This window comes from Oncorhynchus mykiss, chromosome 7 (assembly GCF_057628025.1).
Source record: "Oncorhynchus mykiss isolate SJ-2025 chromosome 7, ASM5762802v1, whole genome shotgun sequence".
In the NCBI taxonomy this organism is placed as follows: Eukaryota; Metazoa; Chordata; class Actinopteri; order Salmoniformes; family Salmonidae; genus Oncorhynchus; species Oncorhynchus mykiss.
The window spans coordinates 32443040-32468575 of record NC_143028.1 but is presented as its reverse complement, the minus strand read 5'-3'; the positions used below and the strand labels follow the sequence as shown (position 1 = coordinate 32468575).

At 40.6% G+C, this 25536-nt stretch overlaps 1 protein-coding gene across 1 annotated transcript; it reads left to right on the top strand.

Moving 5' to 3' along the window:
- The first annotated feature begins 8065 nt into the window (after nt 1-8065).
- LOC110527706 (calcium/calmodulin-dependent protein kinase II inhibitor 2) lies at nt 8066-11384 on the top strand. The gene is made up of 2 exons (XM_090242297.1): nt 8066-8729; nt 9405-11384. The coding sequence occupies exons 1-2, from the start codon at nt 8567-8569 to the stop codon at nt 9473-9475; spliced, it is 234 nt and encodes a 77-aa protein (XP_090098423.1). The 5' UTR covers nt 8066-8566; the 3' UTR covers nt 9476-11384.
- The last annotated feature ends 14152 nt before the right edge of the window (nt 11385-25536 follow it).

Here is a 25536-nt window from a genome sequence, read left to right as displayed (position 1 = left end):
CGATGCTTAATGTGAGTCTGGAAGGAGAGTTTACAGTCTAGCCAGACACCTAGGTATTTGTAGTTGTCCACATATTCTTAGCAAGAAACGTCCAGAGTAGTGATGCTTCACGGGCGGGCAGGTACGAGCAGCGATCGGTTGAAGAAAATGCATTTAGTTTACTTGCATTTAAGAGCAGTTGGAGGCCACGGAAGGAGAGTTGTATGGCATTGAAGTTAGTCTGGAGGTTTGAGGATCGGTGTCCAGCTAGCCGGAAAAATTCCGGTGAAACTGGAGGGCGCGCAATTGAAATACATAATCATAAATATTATGGATTTTAAAAATGTAGGTACACACAATTGTTTGAGGACAGCGCCCCACATCAAAATATTTTTCCACCGGCACAGGTTTCATACATTCACATATAACGATTAAATACTCACATACTGTTTGAAAATCTTCCTCTAATTTGACATCCAAAGGGTCCCAGCTATAACATATAGTGTCGTTTTGTTAGATAAAATCCTTCATTATATCCCAAAAAGTCTGTTAGTTGGCGCCATCGATTTTGAGTAATCCACTCGTTCAATTTGCAGAGAAAGGAATCCGAAAATCTACCCCTAAACTTTGTTTCAACAAGTCAAAATACATTTCTATTTACTCCTCAAATACAATAAAATCTAATCAAACTACAATATTTATTTCGGAAAGAAGTATGTTCAATAGGAAATCAATTTTAGCAGGTGCGTAATTCCTTCAAGACGATTGCAAACACAAATTTCCAAGACTGTGTCCTTCTACTAAAACCGTTATTTCTTATGTGTTTTTGAAGTAACAAGCCTGAAACCTTTAACATAGACTGCTGACACCTTGTGGAAGCCATTGGAATTGCATCAGGGAGATGATTTTCAATATGTCTTTTCTCTTGCATGGTCTCTCTCTCTCTCAATAAAACAATTATGGTTGGTTTTTCTTTGGATTATCTCCTACCATATCTATTGTGCTATATTATTATAGCATTATTTTAACATTTCTACAAACTTCAAAGTGTTCTCTTTTCAATGGTACCAACTATATGCATATCCTGGCTTCAGGGCCTGATCTACAGGCAGTTTACTTTTCCTATTATATTCATTGTCACATTCTCATTGTCAAATTCATCAACCAACATAATCTAGCCGCTCTGCCTTCTCGCACAAGTAGCCAACTCAACAAGCCCTGCCAAAAGCTCATGCTGTCAGCGGCAGCGATCACTCTGTCTTCTCGTGCAAGTGAAGGGCATGTTAATTTGTTAACTGCGAGGGTTGCATGATTGAATTTTTCGCAGGCTGTTGAAGAGGCAGTCTTTTGTGTTTTCTGTTATTGTTAAATGAGGTATTAAGATGGTTACATAATGCATGTATACTAGAGTTGAGGTTTGCGCATCTGACTAGTGATTATTTGTCCGGGTTTCAAAACTTGCTATTATATATATACTTTTTCTCTCCCAAAACCAACACAGGCCTAATACTATATATATATATATATCATGGGACATATAGGATTTTGTTGCATGCTATATTATTTCAATCAGGGTTAGGGTTAAGTTTTGGGTTAGAAAAAATGGTACCATTACAGCTATAGGTGCATTGTGTTACAAGTCAGGGTTAGGATTTAGGGTTAGGGTTTTTAAGGCAAAAAACAGTATGGGTTTATAGCTCTCTTCCTCCTCCCTGTGGCCTTCTGTGGGTACTACATTACTCATTCGTAACACTTGTTAGGTTCATAATCTGAGGTAGCAACTCAATCAAATCTGCAAATCAATGAGCTAGACCTATCCATTTGGTTTGCAACTCAGTGAAACTGCGTAGCATTTGCTCAATTTGATGCATACAAACAAACATATTTAGACGCATATCAAATTCCCCAGCAGCCATTTAGAAACAACAAATCGTTAAAAAAAAAAGTTTTTTTCTTAATTTAAGAAACATCTTCTGGCTGTTTAAATCGGCCACATCTTGAAAAAGAGGACAGCGATATGCCTTTTGTTCAGGTTTACACCTTTTTCTGAAAAGAAGATGGTTAACCATGACCATAGAATGTTTAACATTTGATGGCTATGCGCCAGTCATCATTTACTCAGTGGGTCACAAAAATGTGTACCCAGGCGAACAGTGAGCTTGCTCACAAAGTAGTTGTAACCTTTTTAATAATGAATCACCTGAGGTAAGCCTCTGAGTTCAATGTGGGCAGGTCTCAGTGCCAGCAATAGCGAAGCAGGCATTGTGACGTAGAACAATGGGCTGGGAATAGAATGTTCGGAAGGCAAGTTGGTTCCACGGTGCTCAATAGAACTAATAGGAGCTGGCAGGGTGAAAAATGCCCTAAAATAAGGCCTGTCTTTTTGTGATTACTTCAAAATTATGGCAAGCAGCTGGGACATATTGTAATATTATGAAACTGGGCTCCACGGCGGATGCTATGAACTAGTTTTTGTCCGGAAAAAGTGTTGTTAAGAATTTCATCTGTCTAGCCTAACAATTGATGTAAAGAATCTAGCTAGCTAAAGCATTTACTGCAAATTGAATGTACGATTTTGTAAGCTTGCCTGACTGATATTTGCCATGCAATGCAGATAGATGAAATAACGTAGTTAGCTATGTTCTAGCTTATTGTGCAGTGGAGGATAAAAATACCTGTATGCCTGTGGATGTGTAGCTAGCTATCTAGCCGATCTGTGTATGGACCCAAACATTTGGTGTACGTATTAGGTCAGAACCTAGCTATGAACCTCAGCTATCATAGCTAGTTGTATCAACTTCAAAACAGTCTGAATGACATTAATGAAGCCTATGGATTGAGTACAATATAATATAACTCTGTGCCAAGGATGCAAGTTGTAGTTATTACCATGCATGAGATCCCCACATTGTAGCCTGTACATTTAATATATTCACTGATCATGTACTCTACCTTGGCAAATAAAGGTGAAATTCAGCTATGAATGTCTTTGAGATTCTTTTTTAGTCATATCCAAATTCCAGTCTTTGAATTATGCTGTGTCTGCATGTATGTATTACAATTATACACTTCAACAGTGTTTACCAATCTTGGTCCTGGCACATCAATGGTTACACATTGTAACCAATAGACTACAAACAGGATTTAACTAGTTAAAGGCTGATTTGTAATTCATATATAAATTCATATTAAAAAATATTCATATTCATATTCATATTTCATATTAAAAAACAGTACACTACACTTCCTATGCATCATGTAAATACTCTAAAACCGGTTCATCTCAATGTCTGTCCTTCATCTGCATTGATCTGCTAAACACAAGATAGGTGTAGTATTTAATCAAATGAGAGACTTAATTTCAACCAGTAGAGAATGTGAAACTCTTCATTATCCAAGTGTTATAAATACATGCATTATACATATTATAATTGTAATATTATAAATACAAGTTCAATCTGTACTTCAATGCACATCTGTTGTGCATTATAAAACAGAGGAAGAACGAGGAGGTAGCGAGAGAGGTGTACAAGACAGAAAAGGAAATAGTTAAGGACATAGGAGCAGGGAAGGCAGCATATGCTCAAAGAATCACAGTGCTACCCAAATATTCTCTCAGTTCATCACAATTACATAGTGTATCTAGTTAGCTTGAAGATTATCTTTAAACTGTGTGAGGTGGAGATGATGGGACTGAGGGTTGGCATCCTCTCTCACATCAAAAAATATCTGCAGACGAGAGACCGATGGAGGGGGAGAGAGAGTATGTTTAAGCCTTGTGTTTTTAGTTTTTATACTAACATTGTTAATCATCATAATAATCAGGAGGTGAAATGCAAAACTGACCTTGGATCATTAACTCTGGGACTACTGCATCTTTATCTGTATTTCAATGTAAAACATCTCTTTAACAATACTTCCTGTTGACCTCACCTCTGATCATGCTGTGCCCTCTATGTAGCCAGTTCAGATGCGGGAAGGGTTCACCGACACAGCTGATATGACCTAGAGGATTTAGGGAGAAGAGGAGAGAGGGGTGAAGTGAAGGAGAGAGACTGTTATTGAGAAAACAAGGTAGTTAAAGAGACAGTGTTCAACAGGAATCTCTGTGTGTGGCCTCACCTGGTGTCCACACTAAGTGGACATGCTGAAAAACATGAACGGACACACGAGAACAAACAATATAGTGTACTTCTAGAAATAATTAAGTGTCTTACTATTCTCCTTGGTTGGACCTCTTGCCTATTCTTTTACGGTGGAAGGAGCCACAGTTATACACCTGAATCAATCAGATTGCTACATCAGTGTGTAGGTGTGGGTTATAGGGTGCCTAATTGTTCTACACTTTTTCAATATGGGTGATTTTAAAATAGCCTGTTTTGTTTTTGTACAGACATCACACCCTTACCTAAACAGCACCCTCACCTGAGAAGTAGAAATCAAAGGGAGAGAAACTGGGAATTGAATAAATGCAGTTGTCATAGCTAAGTAAATGGAAGAATACTCTTATTGCAATGTGAATGTCTCTTAAAAGAGCCTTTCGTTGTGCATAGTGTAGTCTATGGTGTTGCCAGGGAACAGCACCTTCTTCGAAGAAATAGGAGGTGAAGATCTCCCGTACACGAATAGCCTCTCTTGCTGCGTTGTTGGACCCCATCCTTGAAACATCCTGCAGAGCAGCAGACTTCTCCTCTGGAACACGTTGGCAAGCTGCAGATCCCCTGCTTGTCCTCGTGTCCATCCTCATCAAGTTATGCAGGACACAGGTAGCCTTCACACACCTGTATTCCTCCAGGAGGCAGTCCCAGATACCCCTGGTCACCCAACCTTGCAGTGCCCTAGATGTTAACTGTAGGCAATCGTTTGGAAAGGAATCTCCAGTTACAAGGTATTTGTAGGAATATGGAAGACAATGTAATTATTTGACCTTTTCATCACCAGGTCATTGTGGATTACTAAAGTATAATATCCCTGATAACGTCACAAGCGACACGCTGCAATTTATTGCTATCTAGTGTACATGCACCGTAGGGTTGTTCTGAAAGCTCTGACCTCACAACGACAGTCAAGCACCCAAGCTAACTGTCTAACAGCCGGCTAGCTACTTCCAGACACATGATGAGAGAACACCCCACTCTGCCACTATCAGAGCTGGTTAGGCAGTTTTTATTTTATCCAGAGCATTGGTGACCTTAACAGTGCTGCTGGCAAGAATTGAATTATGCTTTGTTGCCAACGTTTACTGACACCGGACATATTTAACATATTTTTGTTAAGAAATGTAGCTAGATAGCTAGCTTGGTAAACAATAAATCCCAATGCATGACGTAACGTTAGTTAGCGAACCAGCCAACTAACGTCAGCTAGCTAGCTAACAGTACACTAACTTGAAAATACTTTGTCAAAATTAGAGTGGAGTCTTTTGTTAAGACATGTAGCTAGCTAGCTAGTTTATCAATGGACTATAATCACAACTCATGACATTACTACCCTGCATGAATCTGCAGGTAGCTAACCAACCAGGTTCAATGGCTATAACTAATGTAAACTCACCCCATTCCGTACAAATGTGCGCAACCGCAACATTCAAACGAGGCTACAAAGAAAACTAATGGGACTGTAGCGACTGTGTTGACTTCAAAATCGGGGGTGTGAACTAGGTTTCTATTCAAGCGTTGATCGACATGGTAATAGCTCTATAGTATTGGAGAAAAGTTGAGAACTGACCCTCTGTTACATCGTGACGTGTCATGCCGTAACGTACAGCACGCATTAAGCTACTATTTATGTCTTACAATCTCTCTCCACCAGGTGTAGCACTTCTCTCAATCTTTAAAAACAAGAAATGGACAGTGACGGGCGTAAGGGGGGTATACCTAGTCATTTTGTGTCATCATTGCATGCGATCATCATTCTCAAAGCCGCTGTTTACTTCTAAGATCACTTTAGCAACGCCCTAAAAACCTGATTCAAATTATAGTGTTTTATTTACATTTTAGAGGCGATAAGTTGGACAGATCGAGTGGAAAAAAAATAAGCAATTTTCCCACACAACATCTCTCCATCACCCATTAGTTTCGCTTCCCCACCCGCCATTTAAAAAAAAGACCCGACGGCAGCGTGGGGATCATGTAATTGATCATGTTGGAAAGGGGAGAAATTGTGCTTTACAATGGTATTGACATTACAGTTGATCTAGAAGTATTACGTTTTTGGGGAGCTAAAATAAGATCAATTGTACGGACCAAGGCGATGTACAAAAGTGAGTGAGTTTACATTACTCAAGCAAATGTCAAAATTAGAAATGTGTAATATCTGAAAATGTAGCAAGCTAGACTATCTTTTCTATTTCTATTTTACCTTTATTTAACTAGGCAAGTCAGTTAAGAACAAATTCTTATTTTCAATGACGGCCTAGGAACAGTGGGTTAACTGCCTCGTTCAGGGGCAGAACGACAGATTTGTACCTTGTCAGCTCGGGGATTCTAACTAATATAGCTAACAGTACACTTTAACTTGACATTAGGTTTATGCAATTTTACTACGCAATACATTTTTTTATTTTTTTATGTGTTTGACACTTACCTCAACATACTGATCAGCTCCAATAGACAGATGCATGCTCTATGGCAGACCAATACAAACTCTTCTCTCATCATGTCCAGTCCACTTATTATCTCTGCCAATCATGGCTAGCTGGAAGGTTGCTCACTTTTTCTGTGGCTAAACCAACTAGGCTCGCAATTTAACAATTGTATTCATTTTTACAGATGGCATACAAGTTTGATAAGGCACATGAACGTTCACATGTTCGAGAAGGCATTCCTGCCAAAAAACATGTTAATGTTTATGTTCAAACAGGTCTCCTGTGAAGTCGTGACTTACAACATCCGCCTAGTTTCCTGAATCGGGTCACATATGGGAATTCAGAACAGAACAACAAAACAAATTATAGGTGTAAAAGTCTTAAGGGGCATTATGTCCCAATTCATATGAAAACACTGCCATGCTCTGGTGAGGCTTCATGCTTGTCTACTAGGTGGGTGTATCCATAACAACACTGCTGTAACACAGGCATTACAAGGCATGCCAGCTAGAAAAAAAATCAGCCTGGTCTCATAGACTAGACGTAACATAGTAAATGTAATTACGAGACACTCAAATGAGTATGATATGTTACGTTTGGTATGGATACATAAGACAGTTAGCTCAAAAAATGAAAGTAGGGTGGTTGGTCAGTGTGGCTGGGTGGGTGTATAATGCAAATGTATGGCAACCCAAAGGTTTGAACTTCAACTTTAGCATTTTAGCTAATTAGCAACTACTCACTACTTTTTAGCTACTTTGCTACTACTTGGTATTTCAGCTAACCCTTTCCCTAAGCCTAACATTAACCCTTTAACCTAACGCCTAACCCTAACCTTAATCCCTAACCCTAACAGTAGTGTTAGCCACCAAGCTATCATTAATCACAAAAACATTGAATTCGTTACATGTCATACCTTTTTGCAAATTCATAACATATTGTATGAATTGCAATTTGCAACATATCATATGAATTAGAATTTGTAAAATATAAAATATATGAAATGGATGATGGACATCCCTAAATGTATACATACCATACGAAAGGTATCACACCATACTAATTGGAGTGTCCCGGATTTGCATTTCCTATGACATGTCTACCCCTAAGTCCAGGTTGATAGACCATCAGACAATATTGGGCAAAATACAGTGACTGGACCTATACATCAACTCAACATTAGACTTTAAAATCAGCAAAAAATATCTTTAAAATTCTCTGGAGAAAAAGCCTATATTGGACTTAAATTTCCTTTTAAAATGTCCAAGATGAGAATTATCCTGCTTTTGTTCCTTTAATAGGTTGATGAACATGCAATAATATTGAATGAATGAATATTGAATAAAAAATATCTCAATATTTAGTCTTCCAGTCGACCTTAGCCTATAATAAAATACTATTCTAGTGTAATTTGGATTTCAGCTAGATCCCAGCGGGCAGATGGAACATCAGCCTGTCAGGACAAACTGGAATCTTCTCTGTTCTGTATCTGATATGGGCTGCAGAAGACGCTCAGCTCTGTCTCTCTCTGTCTCTCTCTCGCTCCCTCCCACCGCCTCGTTTCCCTGAGAGCCGTGTTTTGCATCTCTCCCTAATTTGCATTTCTTCTTTAGATTTTCCGTGCGACGGTCTAGCCGCTCGAAATCATAGAATAAGGCGTAGCACCGCAGCAATATCTACATGCTCCCGGCATTTCCAAAGCAATACGCACGGCGGAACCCATTGGAAAATTTGAATAATGTTGCCGAAGCTTTCCGGAAGGTGAAATTGAGGAATATATTTGGATCAATCCGTTTGGTTGCGCACTAGAGGAGACACATGCCTTCGAGGTAAACAGACAGCAGGACTGGACAGCCAGATAGTAGCCTAGGTTATATCGTTTTTCTCCCGCGTTATAAGCGGTTACAGGCTGTTATAACGCCACGGTAGTGGTCCTAAGGTCGAGCAGAGCGTCATATTTTGGTTTGTGCACCTTGGTTGGTTATTGAGACGCAGTTGGAAATGTCGGAAGTACTACAAGACGAAATGAGTCATTATGGAAATGAGGACGATGAGGGACACCTTTCCTTCACCTGTCGCCTCCAAGACACCAACAACTTCTTCAGCGGCTCGCAGGGGGGCAAACGCCCGCCCAAACTTGGACAGATAGGCAGAAGCAAACGAGGTAACCATGACCAAAGTATTTTCAGTTGTGTCTCCATTGTCCATATACTCAACATTGGATGGGAAATAATGGTAGGCTATCGGCAATTCAATGGGAAGTTTATTCTGATGAATATGGTATGGGGTAATGGCTTTTAAGAATTCTGTTCGCATTGCAACACAAGTTTGGATGCGCAGTGCGTGCGTTCTGCTGTGAAATGCCTCTAGGTCCATGTGTAAAACTCAACTCCACAATGTACTTGACATCACCGAGTTGACCGGCGACTAGTGTGTGCGGACAGGAGCTCAGACGTCACATAAAATGTAGTTTTTATTTAAAAAAACGATGTATTTCAGCACTCAAATAATAGAACGCATCGTGGATTTGAGTTTTACTTGGCTAAGTGTTGCCATGCTGTTCCACTGAATTTTCCACATGATGCGATTCTATAGGATTGTAGAATGTATTCTGTGTGTGCCTTATTCGTGTGTGTGTGTGTTACATACAACTCATGTATCACATGCTCAAATGCACACACACCATCTTTCTCTTTGTCTTTCTCTCTTTCTACTTCCGTGCAGTGCTGTTGCCTAGTGCATGAGTTCCGTGTATTCATACCAGTTAAAGATTAGATTCTTAGATGTGATAATGTGCCAAACCGCCTCCTCCTCATCATCTCCCTCGTGTTCTTCACAGTCGTCGAGGATGAGAGCGGCGTTGACGAGGCGCAGAAAAACGGGACAGAGAAAACACAGACGGAGGCTTAAACACACCACCCCCGCCCCCCCCCCCCCCCCCCGAAAGACATTGATTCTCATTTTCTATTCGAAATCAACAGTTTTAATCCAAAGACACTGTATATAAGCACTTTCATCCCATATGGCAGCAAGCACTTCTAGACCCTCTCCCAGTCCTCATGATGGTGATCTCCTGGGACTTATACTGGCAGGATGGGGAAGCAGCCAAGACAAGAGATGGAGATGGAGACGAACACGGAGACCGAGACGGTGATGGATACAGACGCCCAGGTGAATGCTGTCATGCCAGGGTTTATGCCCATAGAGCTTGTCTAAAACGGGGGATGACCAGCCTTCTACCCAGAGAGCTACTGGGTGAGCAGCAGGCTTTTGCTTCAGCCCTACACATTTTACACTAGTCAATTATTGGTCGTATATAACTCCTAAGCAGGTTGACCAACAAATGTAGCAGTCTGAAAACTGTCTTTTCATGGTCCTGGGTAGCAGCTAATTCGTAGCATTAGGTGTATTAGAGTAGGGATGGATCAAAACCCTGCCGGAGGGGGATAGCTATCAAGGAGGAGGGTCTAAACCATGTGACCAGGAGAGGATGCTGATGGAGGAAGACAATGCTGTCGAACAAACGCAGAAATCAGGGAACAAACTATAGAAATTATCTTATAAACTAAAGCACACACACACACTCTTATATCAATCAAACCACATGATATTACATTACCATTCTTTCTGCTCTTGATTCTTCTGATGACGAGTGCAAACAAATAAATAATATAAATAACTTGTAAATAAGAAATGGTGCAGATGTAGGATCTTAATTTGATCACCCTGTTGCAGTAAAACTTGTAGTGTATGTGAGGTTTAAAAAGGCATCTGAAGTTAGTTATTTCCACTTTGAAATTTCAGGCATGATTTCCCTTATGAGAAATGCATCAAACCCTACAAATGTCCATTAATTATGATCCACATAATAATTCACATTTCCTGTTGCTGCAAGATTATTTTCCTGCTGTAGCAAACTGGCTCAAATTAAGATCCCTACATCTGCAGCCCCACGTTCTGTTAGCCTGGGTGCCAGTCGGTTTCTGCTCTCTTGTCAACTCCTTGTGGAATTGTCATTTTTGGCGTGACAATTGGTCGTGATATGGACCTGGCAAGATGGCATGAACAGATCTGAGACCAGGCTAACGTTTTGTTGCACAGCGGAGAAAATAAGCAGTGAAATGGTTTGTTGTAATCTAACGTAATGTGTCTGTATAAAGATACCTTATTTATTAAGCCTTTGGAGAAGTTTTTTGCAGTGCTCAAGGCCTGACTGAGGGACAGTTTTGTATGTAGAGAATTATGATGACAGAATTAATGAAGTGATCTTTTCCTTTTTTTACTTCTTATAAATTTTGATGTCGCCTGATCAGTTTTTGTTACCATCCTTTGCATCTATAGAGTCATGTATACACATTATACAGTACTGTACATCACTGGTTTGTAAGGCACCAAAAGGCCTAAAGTCTGGATTGTTAAATATAACTGTACACACTCCCTATTTATTAACTATTTCTATTGCATTGCGCATTATCACGTGTGCCAAATATCAGGAGGGATAACCAGACAACATGGTTGCTTATGTTGTGCTTTCTATACGTTTAATTGTAACAATTTTGTTATTCTTCTGTTGTTGCCATTGTTCAGGGCTTTTTCTTACCACTGAATTACCAACTGATGCATGGCAGAAATGGAATCATGCATGCATGGCAATGTTCTGAAGATGATCTTGTGTATTCTAGAACACCTCCTATACCACTTGGAATGACTATCCTCCAGAACAGTCTTAATATGACGTATGTTGTACTGTGCTGTACTATTATCTCACTGATTTGTACAGTAGTCTAATATCTTGTAATAAAGATTCCGAATAAGTTAATTAAGAAGTTTACAGTGTTTATTGTGATGTATGTTGGATAATTCTATGTTGCTGCCGAAATGGTGCTGCGTCAGAGGCGTCATGCCCATTGGGGGCACAAAGACACGTGCCCCCTCAGATGTTTTTTTTTCTTCTTCTGTCAGCAGTATTTTGTGGAGGGGGCACACAGGCTTTGATTGATAGCCTGAAATGGAGTACCCTCACCTATTGTCCCTAGTAAAGTGGTTCCTTCCAAGGTGCACCACAGAGTATGCTCTGCAGGACGCAGTGCATGCAGACAGTATCGCCAGTGGAGGAGGAGAGAGAGTGTAGCAGACTGACACATACAGCGTTTGATTTGATTTAAGCTCCCGGTGATCGGCATGACTTGAGGTATGTTTGCAAATTAATTTGATCAGGATATGTAGCCTATTGATTCCTTGTTGATGAATAAATAATTTAAAAAAAAATGTTTCGTTGTTTCTCTGTAATACTAGCCACCTACCTAGCCTTATAACTTTGTCCTCTCTATGATCCTCATCACTGCACACCTCTGCTGTCTTGCTTTCTGCTTCTCAACCTCCGGAGACTGGCTGGCATTCAAATCAAAACAGCTAACGTTAGCTAGCAAGCCAAACAAACAAAATGACTTGCCAGCTTCAATATTAATGCTGTGGTGGATTCTAATGATATTAATTAGCTATACTGATTATTCAAAAATATTGTAGGAAAAAAATTACATAAATGAATTAATTACAAAATGTACAGGAGCTCTCTGCTTTAATGTATGATGTGTGTTATGATCCAATGTAGTGTGTTGAAATTTGGAATAAATATCCTAGGCATATTAGTGCAGTAGCCTACAGTGCCTTGCAAAAGTATTCGGCCCCCTTGAACTTTGCGACCTTTTGCCACATTTCAGGCTTCAAACATAAAGATATAAAACTATATTTTTTTGTGAAGAATCAACAACAAGTGGGACACAATCATGAAGTGGAACGACATTTATTGGATATTTCAAACTTTTTTAACAAATCAAAAACTGAAAAATTGGGCGTGCAAAATTATTCAGCCCCCTTAAGTTAATACTTTGTAGCGCCACCTTTTGCTGCGATTACAGCTGTAAGTCGCTTGGGGTATGTCTCTATCAGTTTTGCACATCGAGAGGCTGACATTTTTTCCCATTCCTCCTTGCAAAACAGCTCGAGCTCAGTGAGGTTGGATGGAGAGCATTTGTGAACAGCAGTTTTCAGTTCTTTCCACATATTCTCGATTGGATTCAGGTCTGGACTTTGACTTGGCCATTCTAACACCTGGATATGTTTATTTTTGAACCATTCCAATGTAGATTTTGCTTTATGTTTTGGATCATTGTCTTGTTGGAAGACAAATCTCCGTCCCAGTCTCAGGTCTTTTGCAGACTCCATCAGGTTTTCTTCCAGAATGGTCCTGTATTTGGCTCCGTCCATCTTCCCATCAATTTTAACCATCTTCCCTGTCCCTGCTGAAGAAAAGCAGGCCCAAACCATGATGCTGCCACCACCATGTTTGACAGTGGGTATGGTGTGTTCAGGGTGATGAGTTGTGTTGCTTTTACGCCAAACATAACGTTTTGCATTGTTGCCAAAAACTTCAATTTTGGTTTCATCTGACCAGAGCACCTTCTTCCACATGTTTGGTGTGTCTCCCAGGTGGCTTGTGGCATACTTTAACCTTTCTGATCTCCCCATCCCGGATCCGGGTTCGTGAATACAGACTCAAGCTCATTACCATAACGCAACGTTAACTATTCATGAAAATCGCAAATGAAATGAAATAAATATGCCATCTCTCAAGCTTAGCCTTTTGTTAACAACACTGTCATCTCAGATTTTCAAAATATGCTTCTCAACCATTGCAAAACAAGCATTTGTGTAACAGTATTGATGGCTAACGTAGCATTTAGCATTAGCATTCAGCTGGCAACATTTACACAAAAAAACAGAAAAGCATTCAAAAAAATCATTTACCTTTGAAGAACTTCAGATGTTTTCATTGAGGAGACTCTCAGATAGCAAATGTTCAGTTTTTCCTGAAAGATTATTTGTTTAGGACAAATCGCTCCGTTTTCTGCGTCACGTTTAGCTATGAAGAAACCCCTGTATCCAGGATTGTGTAAATCTATCAGCAAGCTCATTAGCATAACACAACGTTAACTATTTATGAAAATCGCAAATGAAATGAAATAAATATGCCATCTCTCAAGCTTAGCCTTTTGTAAACAACACTGTCATCTCAGATTTTCAAAATATGCTTCTCAACCATAGGAAAACAATCATTTGTGTAAAAGTAGCTAGCTAGAGTTAGCATTTCGCGTTAGCATTTAGCGTTAGCATTAGCGTTAGCATCCAGCACGCAACATTAACAAAAACATAAAAGCCTTCAAATAAAATCATTTACCTTTGAAGAACTTCTGATGTTTTCAATGAGGATACTCTCAGTTAGATAGCAGATGCTCAGTTTTTCCAAAAAGATTCCTTGTGTATTAGAAATAGCTCCGTTTTATACATCACATTTGGCTACCAAAAAAAATCCATAAATTCAGTCCTCAAAACGCAAACTTTTTTCCAAATTAACTCCATAATATCGACTGAAAACATGGCAAACGTTGTTTAGAATCAAGCCTCAAGGTGTTTTTCACATATCTCTTCATTGATACATCGTTCTTGGACACATGCTTTCTCTCCTGAATCCCAGGAGAAAATGACCGCACCTGAAGATTACGCACAAATTTAGACAAAGGACACCGGGCGGACCTCTGGAAAATGTAGTCTCTTATGGCCAATCTTCCAATGATATGCCTACAAATACGTCACAATGCTGCTAAGACCTTGGGCGAACGACAGAAAGTGTAGGCTCATTCCTTGCGCAATCACAGCCATATAAGGAGAGAATGGAAAACAGAGCTTCAGAAATTCTGCTAATTCCTGGGTGATGCATCATCTTGGTTTCGCCTGTAGAATGAGTTCTGGGGCACTTACAGACAAAATCTTTGCAGATTCTGAAACTTCAGAGTGTTTTCTTTCCAAAACTGTCAAGAATATGCATAGTCGAGCATCTTTTCGTGACAAAATATCGCGCTTAAAACGGGAACGTTTTTTATCCAAAAATGAAATAGCGCCCCTAGAGCTCTAAGAGGTTAAACAACACTTTTTATGGATATCTTTAAGAAATGGCTTTCTTCTTGCCACTCTTCCATAAAGGCCAGATTTGTGCAATATACGACTGATTGTTGTCCTATGGACAGAGTCTCCCACCTCAGCTGTAGATCTCTGCAGTTCATCCAGAGTGATCATGGGCCTCTTGGCTGCATCTCTGATCAGTCTTCTCCTTGTATGAGCTGAAAGTTTAGAGGGACGGCCAGGTCTTGGTAGATTTGCAGTGGTCTGATACTCCTTCCAGTTCAATATTATCGCTTGCACAGTGCTCCTTGGGATGTTTAAAGCTTGGGAAATCTTTTTGTATCCAAATCCGGCTTTAAACTTCTTCACAACAGTATCTCGGACCTGCCTGGTGTGTTCCTTGTTCTTCATGATGCTCTCTGCGCTTTTAACGGACCTCTGAGACTATCACAGTGCAAGTGCATTTATACGGAGACTTGATTACAGACAGGTGGATTGTATTTATCATCATTAGTCATTTAGGTCAACATTGGATCATTCAGAGATCCTCACTGAACTTCTGGAGAGAGTTTGCTGCACTGAAAGTAAAGGGGCTGAATAATTTTGCACGCCCAATTTTTCAGTTTTTGATTTGTTAAACAAGTTTGAAATATCCAATAAATGTCGTTCCACTTCATGATTGTGTCCCACTTGTTGTTGATTCTTCACAAAAAAATACAGTTTTATATCTTTATGTTTGAAGCCTGAAATGTAGCAAAAGGTCGCAAAGTTCAAGGGGGCCGAATACTTTCGCAAGGCACTGTATATTGAGATGTGGTATTTACAACAGTCAGAATGACACCCTCATTAAAATTACAATTGAACAGGTAAAGGTATGCTTAGATAACCTATGCTGAACAATATACTTTACTTTTTTACATTAAAAAAAACAGAATTAGGCATAATGATTATGGCACTAGATTGCATGAAAAAGCCATTTCAGGTGTTTGCAAAATTCTCCAACTTCCTCCATCCTCATGTACCTCGTGCCACCTCTACAATAATGGGTGCGTGACGCCCCTGTGCTGCTTTATTGGTAAGTTTGGGCCTGTATTTGCTGAACACACAAAACACAGAAATAGAATGTATTCAAGTCAACCCTGGGCAGTTTCACAGACACAGATAACGCCTAGACCTGGACTAAAATGGCTATTCAGAATTGTGTTTAATCCAGGACTAGTCTTAATCTCTGTCCAGGAAACTGTCCCGAGAGGAATGGAAACACTACAAAATAAGTTTTGCTCATGTGGTCTCCCACTTGACAGTCAAGGTCGAGTCAGCCCTCTTTTTTTCCCTATGTGAGAAAGCCGATTACTGTTTCTGGGAAACTCAGATAAGGAATGAAACTGGAATTACAGGAACTGTTTGACCAAGTAAATAATGCTCATTAATAATCGAGTCAGTCACAGTTTTACTTCAAAACTGTTTTCAATAAGCTTAACTTAACTTAAAGACTCAAGAGAGTAAGATGAATGGAGAGACTAGTGTCTCTTGGCTCTGTAAATTAAGCTTTGTTATGTTATGTCTTCATTTTCTCATCCCAGTCATAGGATTGATTCTTAATAGTATCCGTGTCTCTCCCATCCTTCACGAACAACCCCTGCTGCTGCGGTATCCAAATCTCAGTTTCTCTTTACTCAAGGCTTCCTCCTCCTCTTAAACTCTTAACTCAGGTTGGTGTAATGTAGACAGCGTGGTTGCTGGGCCACTGAGGTATGTTGCGTCGTGATGAGACTTGACATTTCCAGCTCTGCTCTGGTGACTAAATGATTCATGTTCTGTGACCAAGCAGGCAAGCTCTCTCTATGTCAGCGAATCAACAGCACCACTTTAAGTCAGAACTTATCTGAGCCGAGACACAGTAGCAAGGACCACACACGGAACACACACAGACAGATTAAACACACTCTGCAGGCTGCCCTGACACACCACCAGGGTTTTCCCACCCACCACCCCAGCCCCGGGGCCAGGCCAGTGAAGGAGTGAGTGAAAACCACAGGGTGGAAAACCACACTGTCCTTCGTCATCAGGTTAGTATGTAAATGGATGTGGTGTGGTGCAGTGTGGTCCTGTGTGTGTGGCATGCAAATTACCCAGGAAATATGACCCAGCAAATTACCCAGGATAGATTTGCATCTGTTTCAGGTTGGAGTCTCCCGTCATATCGTCAGGCATCGTCAGTGCTCGGAGTACACCATGCGACCACTGATAAGCAGGGAGATCGGGAAGAACAGTGGGGAAAACAGGATCTAGTGCCTAAAGAGTACCAGGAATGTTATGTCTGATTCTCTGTATTCTAGAACGTCAGCAACCACATTTCCATCCACAGTTTCTGTGCAAATAAAGTCATATCGTATTTTTAAAAATCACGACGCTGTGATTGAAACAGGAAGTTTCATTGTAATTTTTTAAATGCCCGGCAGATAATTTGTTCGTTCGACATGGTATCTTTTTGTGTCAGTAAAATGTATTAAGCAGGAAATGGCGGTGGAAATGCCTTAAATATTGATATAATAACCATCATATCAAAGTCAATTTGGAGTCACAATGATATGGTGTGTGGTCCTCCCACTATGACTCGTGGAAAATGGTCATGATAAACTTCATAGGGTAGTGAAAGTGCACGGTGATGAGCTTAATGCTGCTTTCCTGTAAATATCAATGATGGCCTGACATGACGATCAACGCTCGACTGTTTATCCATAATAATCTCATTATGTAGACTTGCCAAACCGCACAGCCTACTCCCACTGTATCTGCGAGATGTTGACTAGAACATAGGTGCCAAGCCCAGAGTAGGCACATTTGCTATTCAATGTAACAGTTTTTATGACCCAAATATCGGTAGAGCTGAAAATTGCGATGGAAACACATTGAACTTTAGATTTTTAATTGGTACATGAAAACTTAAGCGAAAAAAGTACATGTTGTGTGTACTACTTTATCACGCAGTGCTATTTAACCCGCATTAGGTGGAAACATACACTATATATTCAAAAGTGCGTGGACACTATTTCAGACACACCTATTGCTGACAGGTGTATAAAATTGAGCACACAGCCAATCTCCATAGACAAACATTAGCAGTAGAATGGCCTTAATGAAGAGCCCAGACGTGGCACCGTCATAGGATGCCACCTTTTCAATGGTCTGGGGCTGTTTTTCATGATTCGGGCTATTCCCCTTAGTTCCAGTGAAGGGAAATCTTAACGCTACAGCATGACACCGGTTTTGACATTCTAGAGATGGTTCTGTGTTTCCAACTTGGTGGTAACTGTTTGGGGGGTAGGCCCTTTCCTGTTTCAGCATCACAATGCCCCCATGCACAAAGCGAAGTCCACTAATGCTCTTGTGGCTGAATGGAAGCAAGTCCCCGCAGTAATTTTCCGACATCTAATGGAAAGCCTTCCCAGAAGAGTGGAGGCTGTTGTAGCAGCAAAGGGGGGAACAACTCCATATTAGTGCCCATAATTTTGGAATGAGATGTTTTTGACGAGCAGGTGTCCACATACTTTTGGCCATGTAGTGTACCACTGGTGGGAAAATGCACATATTTTCTTTATGCAGATTCTCAAATACTCACTTGAAAATCTGTCGCCAATTGGATGGAAACCTAGCTACTGTTGGAAATTGTTTTTCTGTTGTGTATCTGTTGTGTGTCAGTTTTAAAAAATGTTTTTGTAGTATATGAAAATAGATTGCTATGTTTGTGTTCAGGGTTTTTACATGTTTCTGTCACAGGTAGATTCCAAAATAGATTTGAGCTTAGGACGTGACACCGGTTTTGAAATCTATATGCTACCGACTTCTGTCACAGGAGGAAGTGAAGATGGCATGACTCAACAATGACTTTGATCCACAACTTCATCTTCTTCCCATGTTTCCTTCTTTCTCTGGCAGCCTACTGCACCAGCTCCCAATCTGAAACCAAAGACCCAGTACACGTTTCTGTCTCATGCCTGACGCCCCCTCCTCCTCACGCCTTTATTTTAACAGATGAAACTGAACAATGTCATTAGAACAGAAGCGAGAAAGACAGAGACAGAGAGAGAAAGAGACAGACAGATGGAGACCAATCTGTATTATCGTCAAACAACTTGCTGTTTTCCAAGAAATCTGTGATCTCACAGGAGGAGAAGGAGAGAGAAAAGTATACGGGGAGAGAAAGATAGACGGGAGAGAAAGAGAGAGAGAAATAGAGATGAGAGGAAAGATAGGAAGAGAGAGGGAGATGTCGAAAGATGTAGAGAGAGAAACAGAGAGCAGAGGCTCAATATGTTGAAACGTGCGCCAGACAACCAGCGAAACGGTCGGTTCAGACCGACCAGGATGGTTGCCATGGCAACCATTACCAGGCTCTCTCGCACTGTTGCTTTGTTGCTGTGAAGCCTTTGGAGGGAAACGACTGACTACGAGAGAAGAGGAGAGGATTTTTTTTAGCAAGCCCCGATTTTGGTGCATGTGGCATCATCATCATAAGCAGATGTTAATAAACCAACTTATTTCACAGTAACAATAATGCTGTTGTAACACTACATGTCTCATGTCCCCCCTCTCCCCTCCCCCTCTCTATTCCTACCTCTATCTCTCCCATCTCCCTTTTCCATCTCTCCATTGCTCCCTCTATCTCCACCTCTCCTTGTGAGCTCTTTTTCACACTGTGCTGCTTGATCGCTTTCCATCCATCCCCATGCATTCGTCAATCCTTTTTAGATACTGTGTACAGTATATATATTTTAGCATAATACAATGTTCTGGGAGTTTAAGGAGAGATGTCTGCATTGATCTGTGTGTGGCATTGATCTGTGTGTGACAGACTCCAAACTTTTGAACGTTAGTGTATGTCCATGCATATGTTAACATGAAAGAGCAACTAAGACATGGTGATGTCTTAGTTGCTCTTTCATGTGAACATATGCATGGACATACACTAACGTTCAAAAGTTTGAGGTCACTTAGAAAAGAAAAAAAGAAAAGCAAAGGAAAATGGTCCATTAAAATAACATCAAATTGATCAGAAATACCGTGTAGACATTGTTAATGTAAATTACTATTGTAGCTGGAAACTGCAGATTTTTTATGGAATATCTACATAGGCGTACAGAGGCCCATTATCAGCAACCATCACTCCTGTGTTCCAGTTAGCTAATCCAAGTTTATCATGGTAAAAGGCAAATTGATCATTAGAAAACCCTTTTGTGATTATGTTAACTACAGTTTTCAGCTGTGCTCTGATTAAAGAAGCAATAAAAGTGGCCTTCTTTAGACTAGTTGAGTATCTGGAACATTAGCATTTTTGGGTTCGATTACAGGCTCAAAATGGCCAGAAACAAAAAACTTTCTTCTGAAACTCGTCAGTCTATTCTTGTTCTGAGAAATTAAGGCTATTACATGCGAGAAATTGCCAAGAAACTGAAGATCTTGTAAAACGCTGTGTACTACTCCCTTCACAGAACAACACAAACTGGCTCTAACCAGAATAGAAAGAGGAGTGGGAGGCCCCGGTGCACAAATGAGCAAGAGGACAAGTACAATAGAGTGTCTAGTTTGAGAAACAGATGCCTCACAAGTCCTCAACTGGCAGCTTCATAAATAGTACCCGCAAACATCAACGTTTCTCAACATCAACATTTGGGGCGGCAGGTAGCCTAGTGGTTAGAGCGTTGGATTTGTAACCGAAAGGTTGCAAGATCGAATCCCTGAGGTGACAAGGTAAAAATATCAAATCAAATCAAATGTATTTATATAGCCCTTCGTACATCAGCTGATATCTCAAAGTGCTGTACAGAAACCCAGCCTAAAACCCCAAACAGCAAGCAATGCAGGTGTAGAAGCACAGTGGCTAGGAAAAACTCCCTAGAAAGGCCAAAACCTTTGGAAGAAACCTAGAGAGGAACCAGGCTATGTAAATATGTTTTTCTGCCCCTGAATAAGGCAGTTAACCCACTGTTCCTAGGATGTAATTGAAAATAAGAATTTGTTCTTAATTGAGTTGCTTAGTTAATTAAAAGTCAAATAAAAAAACAGTGAAGAGGCATCTCTGGGATGCTGGCCTTCTTGGCAGTGTTCCTGTGTCTGTGTTCTTCTGCCCATCTTATTATTTTATTTTCATTGGCCAGTCTGAGATATGTATTTTTCTTTGCAACTCTGCAAAAGGCCAGCATCCCGGAGTCGCCTCTTCACTGTTGACATTGAGACTGGTCAGTTTTATTGCTTCTTCAATCAGCACTACAGTTTTCAGCTGTGCTAACATAATTGCAAAGGGGTTTTCAATTGATAAATTGGCCTTTTAAAATTATAAACTTGGATTCGCTAACAACGTGCCATTGGAACTCAGGAGTGACGGTTGCTGATAATGGGCCTCTGTACGCCTGTGTAGATATTCCATTACAAATCAGCCGTTTCCAGCTACAATAGCCATTTACAACATTAACAATGTCTACACTGTATCTCTGATCAATTTTATGTTATTTTAAATGGACAAGTGACCCCTAACTTTTGAACGGTAGTGTGGGTGTCCATCCAACATGCATAAGGAATCATATGCATCTCTCTCTGTCCCTCTTTCTCAGCAACACGTTACTGTTAGCTGCTATCACAGACACACACCAACACACAGATTGTATTCTCCCCTGCGTTGAACGGCGACCTCCACCACCACCACTTTACCCCCCACCCACTCCCAAATCCCCACCCCCAATCAGCAATATCCAAACCAGGCTGCTTGCTGCACAACAACACCACAAAAAAACAAAAAAAACGGAATGCTTTCTGGCCTCATGCACAGAGATCATTTCCACCCATAGGGCTCTGGTCCAAAGTAGTGCACTGTATAGTGACTAGGGTGCCATTTGGGATGCATTCCAAATCAGGGATTGTGTATAGGGCCCCGGGGCGAAGTGGCATGTAACTGTGTACGTGTGCCGAGCTTCCTGAATAAAACATGGTGACCTAGGTGGAAATCCGCCATTGGTCACTTAATTTGTCCTACATGCGTGATTGGCTTGCGTCAAAACACACAGGACAGTGAGGCCTTAGAGAGAGGTTTTTTGTTTGTATATCATGTGGATGAAATTAGCACACGTTCCCAACTGTTGTTGCTGGTTGTCCTCTTTGGAGTTGGAGAATAACAATGCAATGGCGCATTTGCATACAATACAACATGTACAAATAAATAAAAAGGAGCTGAATATTGAAATAAAGTTAGTCTCAGGGAAATGTCATTGCCACGAACAGCACCGGAGATATTGAGATGAGCGAGATGCAAGACTTCGCTCTCTCACAATCACACACAGTATCTGCACATGGGTCCACTTCACGCTGTCACAGCACGGGAGCAAGGGGACCAAAAAAGCGGAAAAGTTGAGCCTCGCCGCTTCAACTCTCTTAGTTGTTGCGGAAATTGACCCACTATGCTGTTTACTTTCTGCATCTACATCATATCCCTGAGTCTACCTTTAAATAGATGATGAGACATGATCCAAGGACAGTGTACATCTACTAAGATAATGTACATATGACATGTTTTTCGATACAACATTACAACTCTTTCTCAATATGTAATCTTGGTCATGGTTGCTCTGTTTTTACTTCACTTCTAATCAATTGTATCAGTTTTTTGTATTATGGCTTGTAGTTCGGGGTTTGTAAAATTTCTCTCTTTCACAATGCGATATATCATTCTCTCTTGCAAAAAGAAAAAACAAAATCCGAGAATGATAAACATTTTGTCGTGCTCTAGATGCTATATGTGCTGCTGCTCGTCTCCTCTTCAGTTCAGTGATGCAGATAACAATCATGCTGTTTCCACAGACCACATGCAACTAAACATAGCTCACTGTACTGTATGTCTGCATCCCAAGTGGCACACCATTCCCTACATCAGGTTTTCCCTGGGCCCCAGTTGGTTGCATGTTTAGGTTTTTGCCCTAGCACTACACAGCTGATTCAAATAACCAACTCATCGTCACTCTTTCATTATGTGAATCAGCTGTGTAGTGCTAGGGCAAAAAACTAAACGGGCACCCAGGGGTTTGTTAAACCCTGCCCTACATAATTAATTACTTTTGACCAGGGCCCAGGAACAGAGCAGTAGAGCGTCCCATAGGGCCCTGGTCAAAAGTAGTGCACTATATAAGGGAATAGGGTGCCATTTGGGACAAAGCCAATGTCTGCAAGCATGGATGAGCACAACAGACAAGTATTTTGAATCAACACGGCTATAAGACGACACTGAACCCTCTACATCACGTGTCAAACTCATTCCACGGAGGGATGAGTGTCTGCGGATTTTCGCTCCTCCCTTGTACTTGATTGATGAATTACGGTCACTAATTAGTAAAGAACTCCCCTCACCTGGTTGTCTAGGACTTCATTGAAAGGAAAAACCAAAATCCCGCAGATACTAGGCCCTCCATGGAATGAGTTTGACACCCCTGCTCTACATTATTGATATGCAATTTGATTGTCAGTATAGTATCAATAAATTATTAGGGGATTAAAAATTGTTGAGTGATGGAGGACATTGAAGCGGGGCCATGAACCTGACAAACAAAGCAAGGCCGGGAGCATCAACAGCATCAACTTGGACTAGGTCTAGGTTAAAGAAACCTTGAATGTTTTCAAAGAACCTGCAGCTATTTGGCCCCATGAGTTATGTCATGATCCAGCTATTGAGGGAAACAGCTCAGTTCACCCCTGAAACTCCAGCCTGCAGACTCGTTTTGCTTGGACATTACACTAGAACCCTCTAAATTAGGGAGTGGACAACTAGTCATTGCATAACCCCAGAACTACTGTATTTTCCTGATTTAAAAAAATTAATAAAATTAAATTCGTTATAGAATAGTTTGTTCCAATGCAAGACTGATAACCACTAACCCAGGGATGATCAACTAGCTGGTTTTCATCTTGTTCCTAGCACCTATCTTATCCATTAACGCTACGAATAACCCAAAATATTGCCTGGATTTCCAGGTCTAAATCAGTCACTATTCCAAAGGGAGAAGTGAAACTTAGCAGACACAGCGGCCCTCAAGGACCGTAGTAGTGCTCCCCTGTTCAAGAAGCCACTCAGTCGGGTAAACCAAGAACATGCTTGGTATTCACTGTGGGACACATCATCATTCAGAAGTTCATAGCAGATAGAGAGAAGGCATTTGGAATGTAATTAATGACTCCCTATCATGTCCAGTCTATCCAATGCATTTCTGTGTGCAACGATGCTCTATGCATCCCAGTGAAGAATAGTGGTGAAAACCCTAATACATGCTTCTATTATGGGATGTTGTGTCGCCATTGTAATTCCGTAGTGATGTCCAGTATGCTCCGCTCACTTCTCTCACTAAGCCTCTGGAATAACAACCAGCCTTGATCTCTCTCTCTTTCTCCTCTCTCTCTCTCTCTCTCTCTCTCTCTCTAAGACGGAAAACAAGTGCTGCATCACCATTTTAATTCTGGCGTGGGTGTGCATGTTTTCTGAGGGAGGCAGAGAGAAATAGAAAGAGGGAGAGAGATGCACAGAGAGAGGGAGACAGAGACATAGAGGAAGAGAGGGGGGGGGGCACGGACTGCATGTTAATGTCTTCCAGGAACAGAGCAGTAGAGCGTCCCAAATGGAACCCTATCCCTTATATAGTGCACTACTTTTAACCAGGGCCCATAGGGAATAGGGTACCAATTGGGATGCAAATGAGGACTGAGGAGGAGAATCTTCTTTAATCCCTGCTATCTGACCACAGGGACCTGCAACCAGTTTACAGGATCAGCCTCCCTTTGATCTCATTCATTAGCAGACACACAAACAGCCAAACACCTTCACAATGGGACTGAGGAAACAGTAAAGACTGGATCTGGATGTGAAGGAACCTGATCATAGTATTATTGCCATATTGACCATGGTTTGGTACCTGTAAATATGTGACTTCGACACTGGTAAAAAATAAAACTGTCAAATTGATTTAGCCAAAGTGCATCTGAGTGAAGAGACACAGGCTTGAAGCTCAACATTTGTGAAAACAATGTACTGTCACATATACAACTATATCTACCTTATCTCTATAGTTGTCACATTGACAATGGTTTGGTACCTGCAGTAACGGTAAACACAGTCTACTAGATGTATGTGGATGATGTGGTAAATTGGTAAGTCTTGTAAGTACAAGACTTACCAATTAAATTCAAAATAAATTCCTTCTCCCTGTGAATTCAATTTAATTCAATTCAAATTCCAAGTCAGTGTTTGAATTCAGAGACAATTCCATTCCTCTCAATTCCAATGTTAGGTCAATTCCAATAATTAAATTCCCAATTCAATATTATCCCCAACAATTCCACAAATTCCAATTCTCTCAGGCTTTCAGGCTGATCGTATCACTGTTTAAACTGCCTAGCTATACTTGAAATATAGAAATAAAATGATTTAAAGCAAATCTTGCAGTAAATGTTTGATACGAAGTACATTAATTCCATTAACTTGGAAATGTAAAAAATATTGAATTTGAATTTTTGAAAATGTTTTTACAATTCCAATTAAGTTCCAATTCCAAAACTTGAAGACTGTTGAAGGTTGAAATTGAATTCAACGTAAATACTCGACTACATGAGTGAATTCAAGAATTGAATTGGAATTTAAAACTAAATTGGAATTGACGCCAAACCTGCTTGTTGGTAAAAAAAAAAAATCGAAATATATACAAGCACACACGCACGCACAGACACGCACACACACACCATTGAGTTTCATTGATGTGATTATGCGTAGCACTTCTTCTTTGTCTCTTCCAAAAATCTCGGGGGACCTTAAACCTTACTTTTACACTTTCGGTTGCCATGGATACCTCCTCCAGCGCAGCCGCCGTTTGTAAGGCAACAATAAACTCAAGACTCCTTTTTAAGCCTTGATAAATGCATCTCCAAACTAAAGCTCTGAAAGTCCCCACACACACCTCCTCCGATACCTCAACATGCACCGA

What these genes read in the sequence shown, in the direction of transcription:
- LOC110527706 (XM_090242297.1), top strand. Translation starts at nt 8,567, where the DNA reads ATGTCGGAAGTACTACAAGACGAAATGAGTCATTATGGAAATGAGGAC. An exon ending in GATAGGCAGAAGCAAACGAG is followed by an intron (nt 8,730 to 9,404) that starts GTAACCATGACC and finishes TGTTCTTCACAG; the next exon opens with TCGTCGAGGATGAGAGCGGC.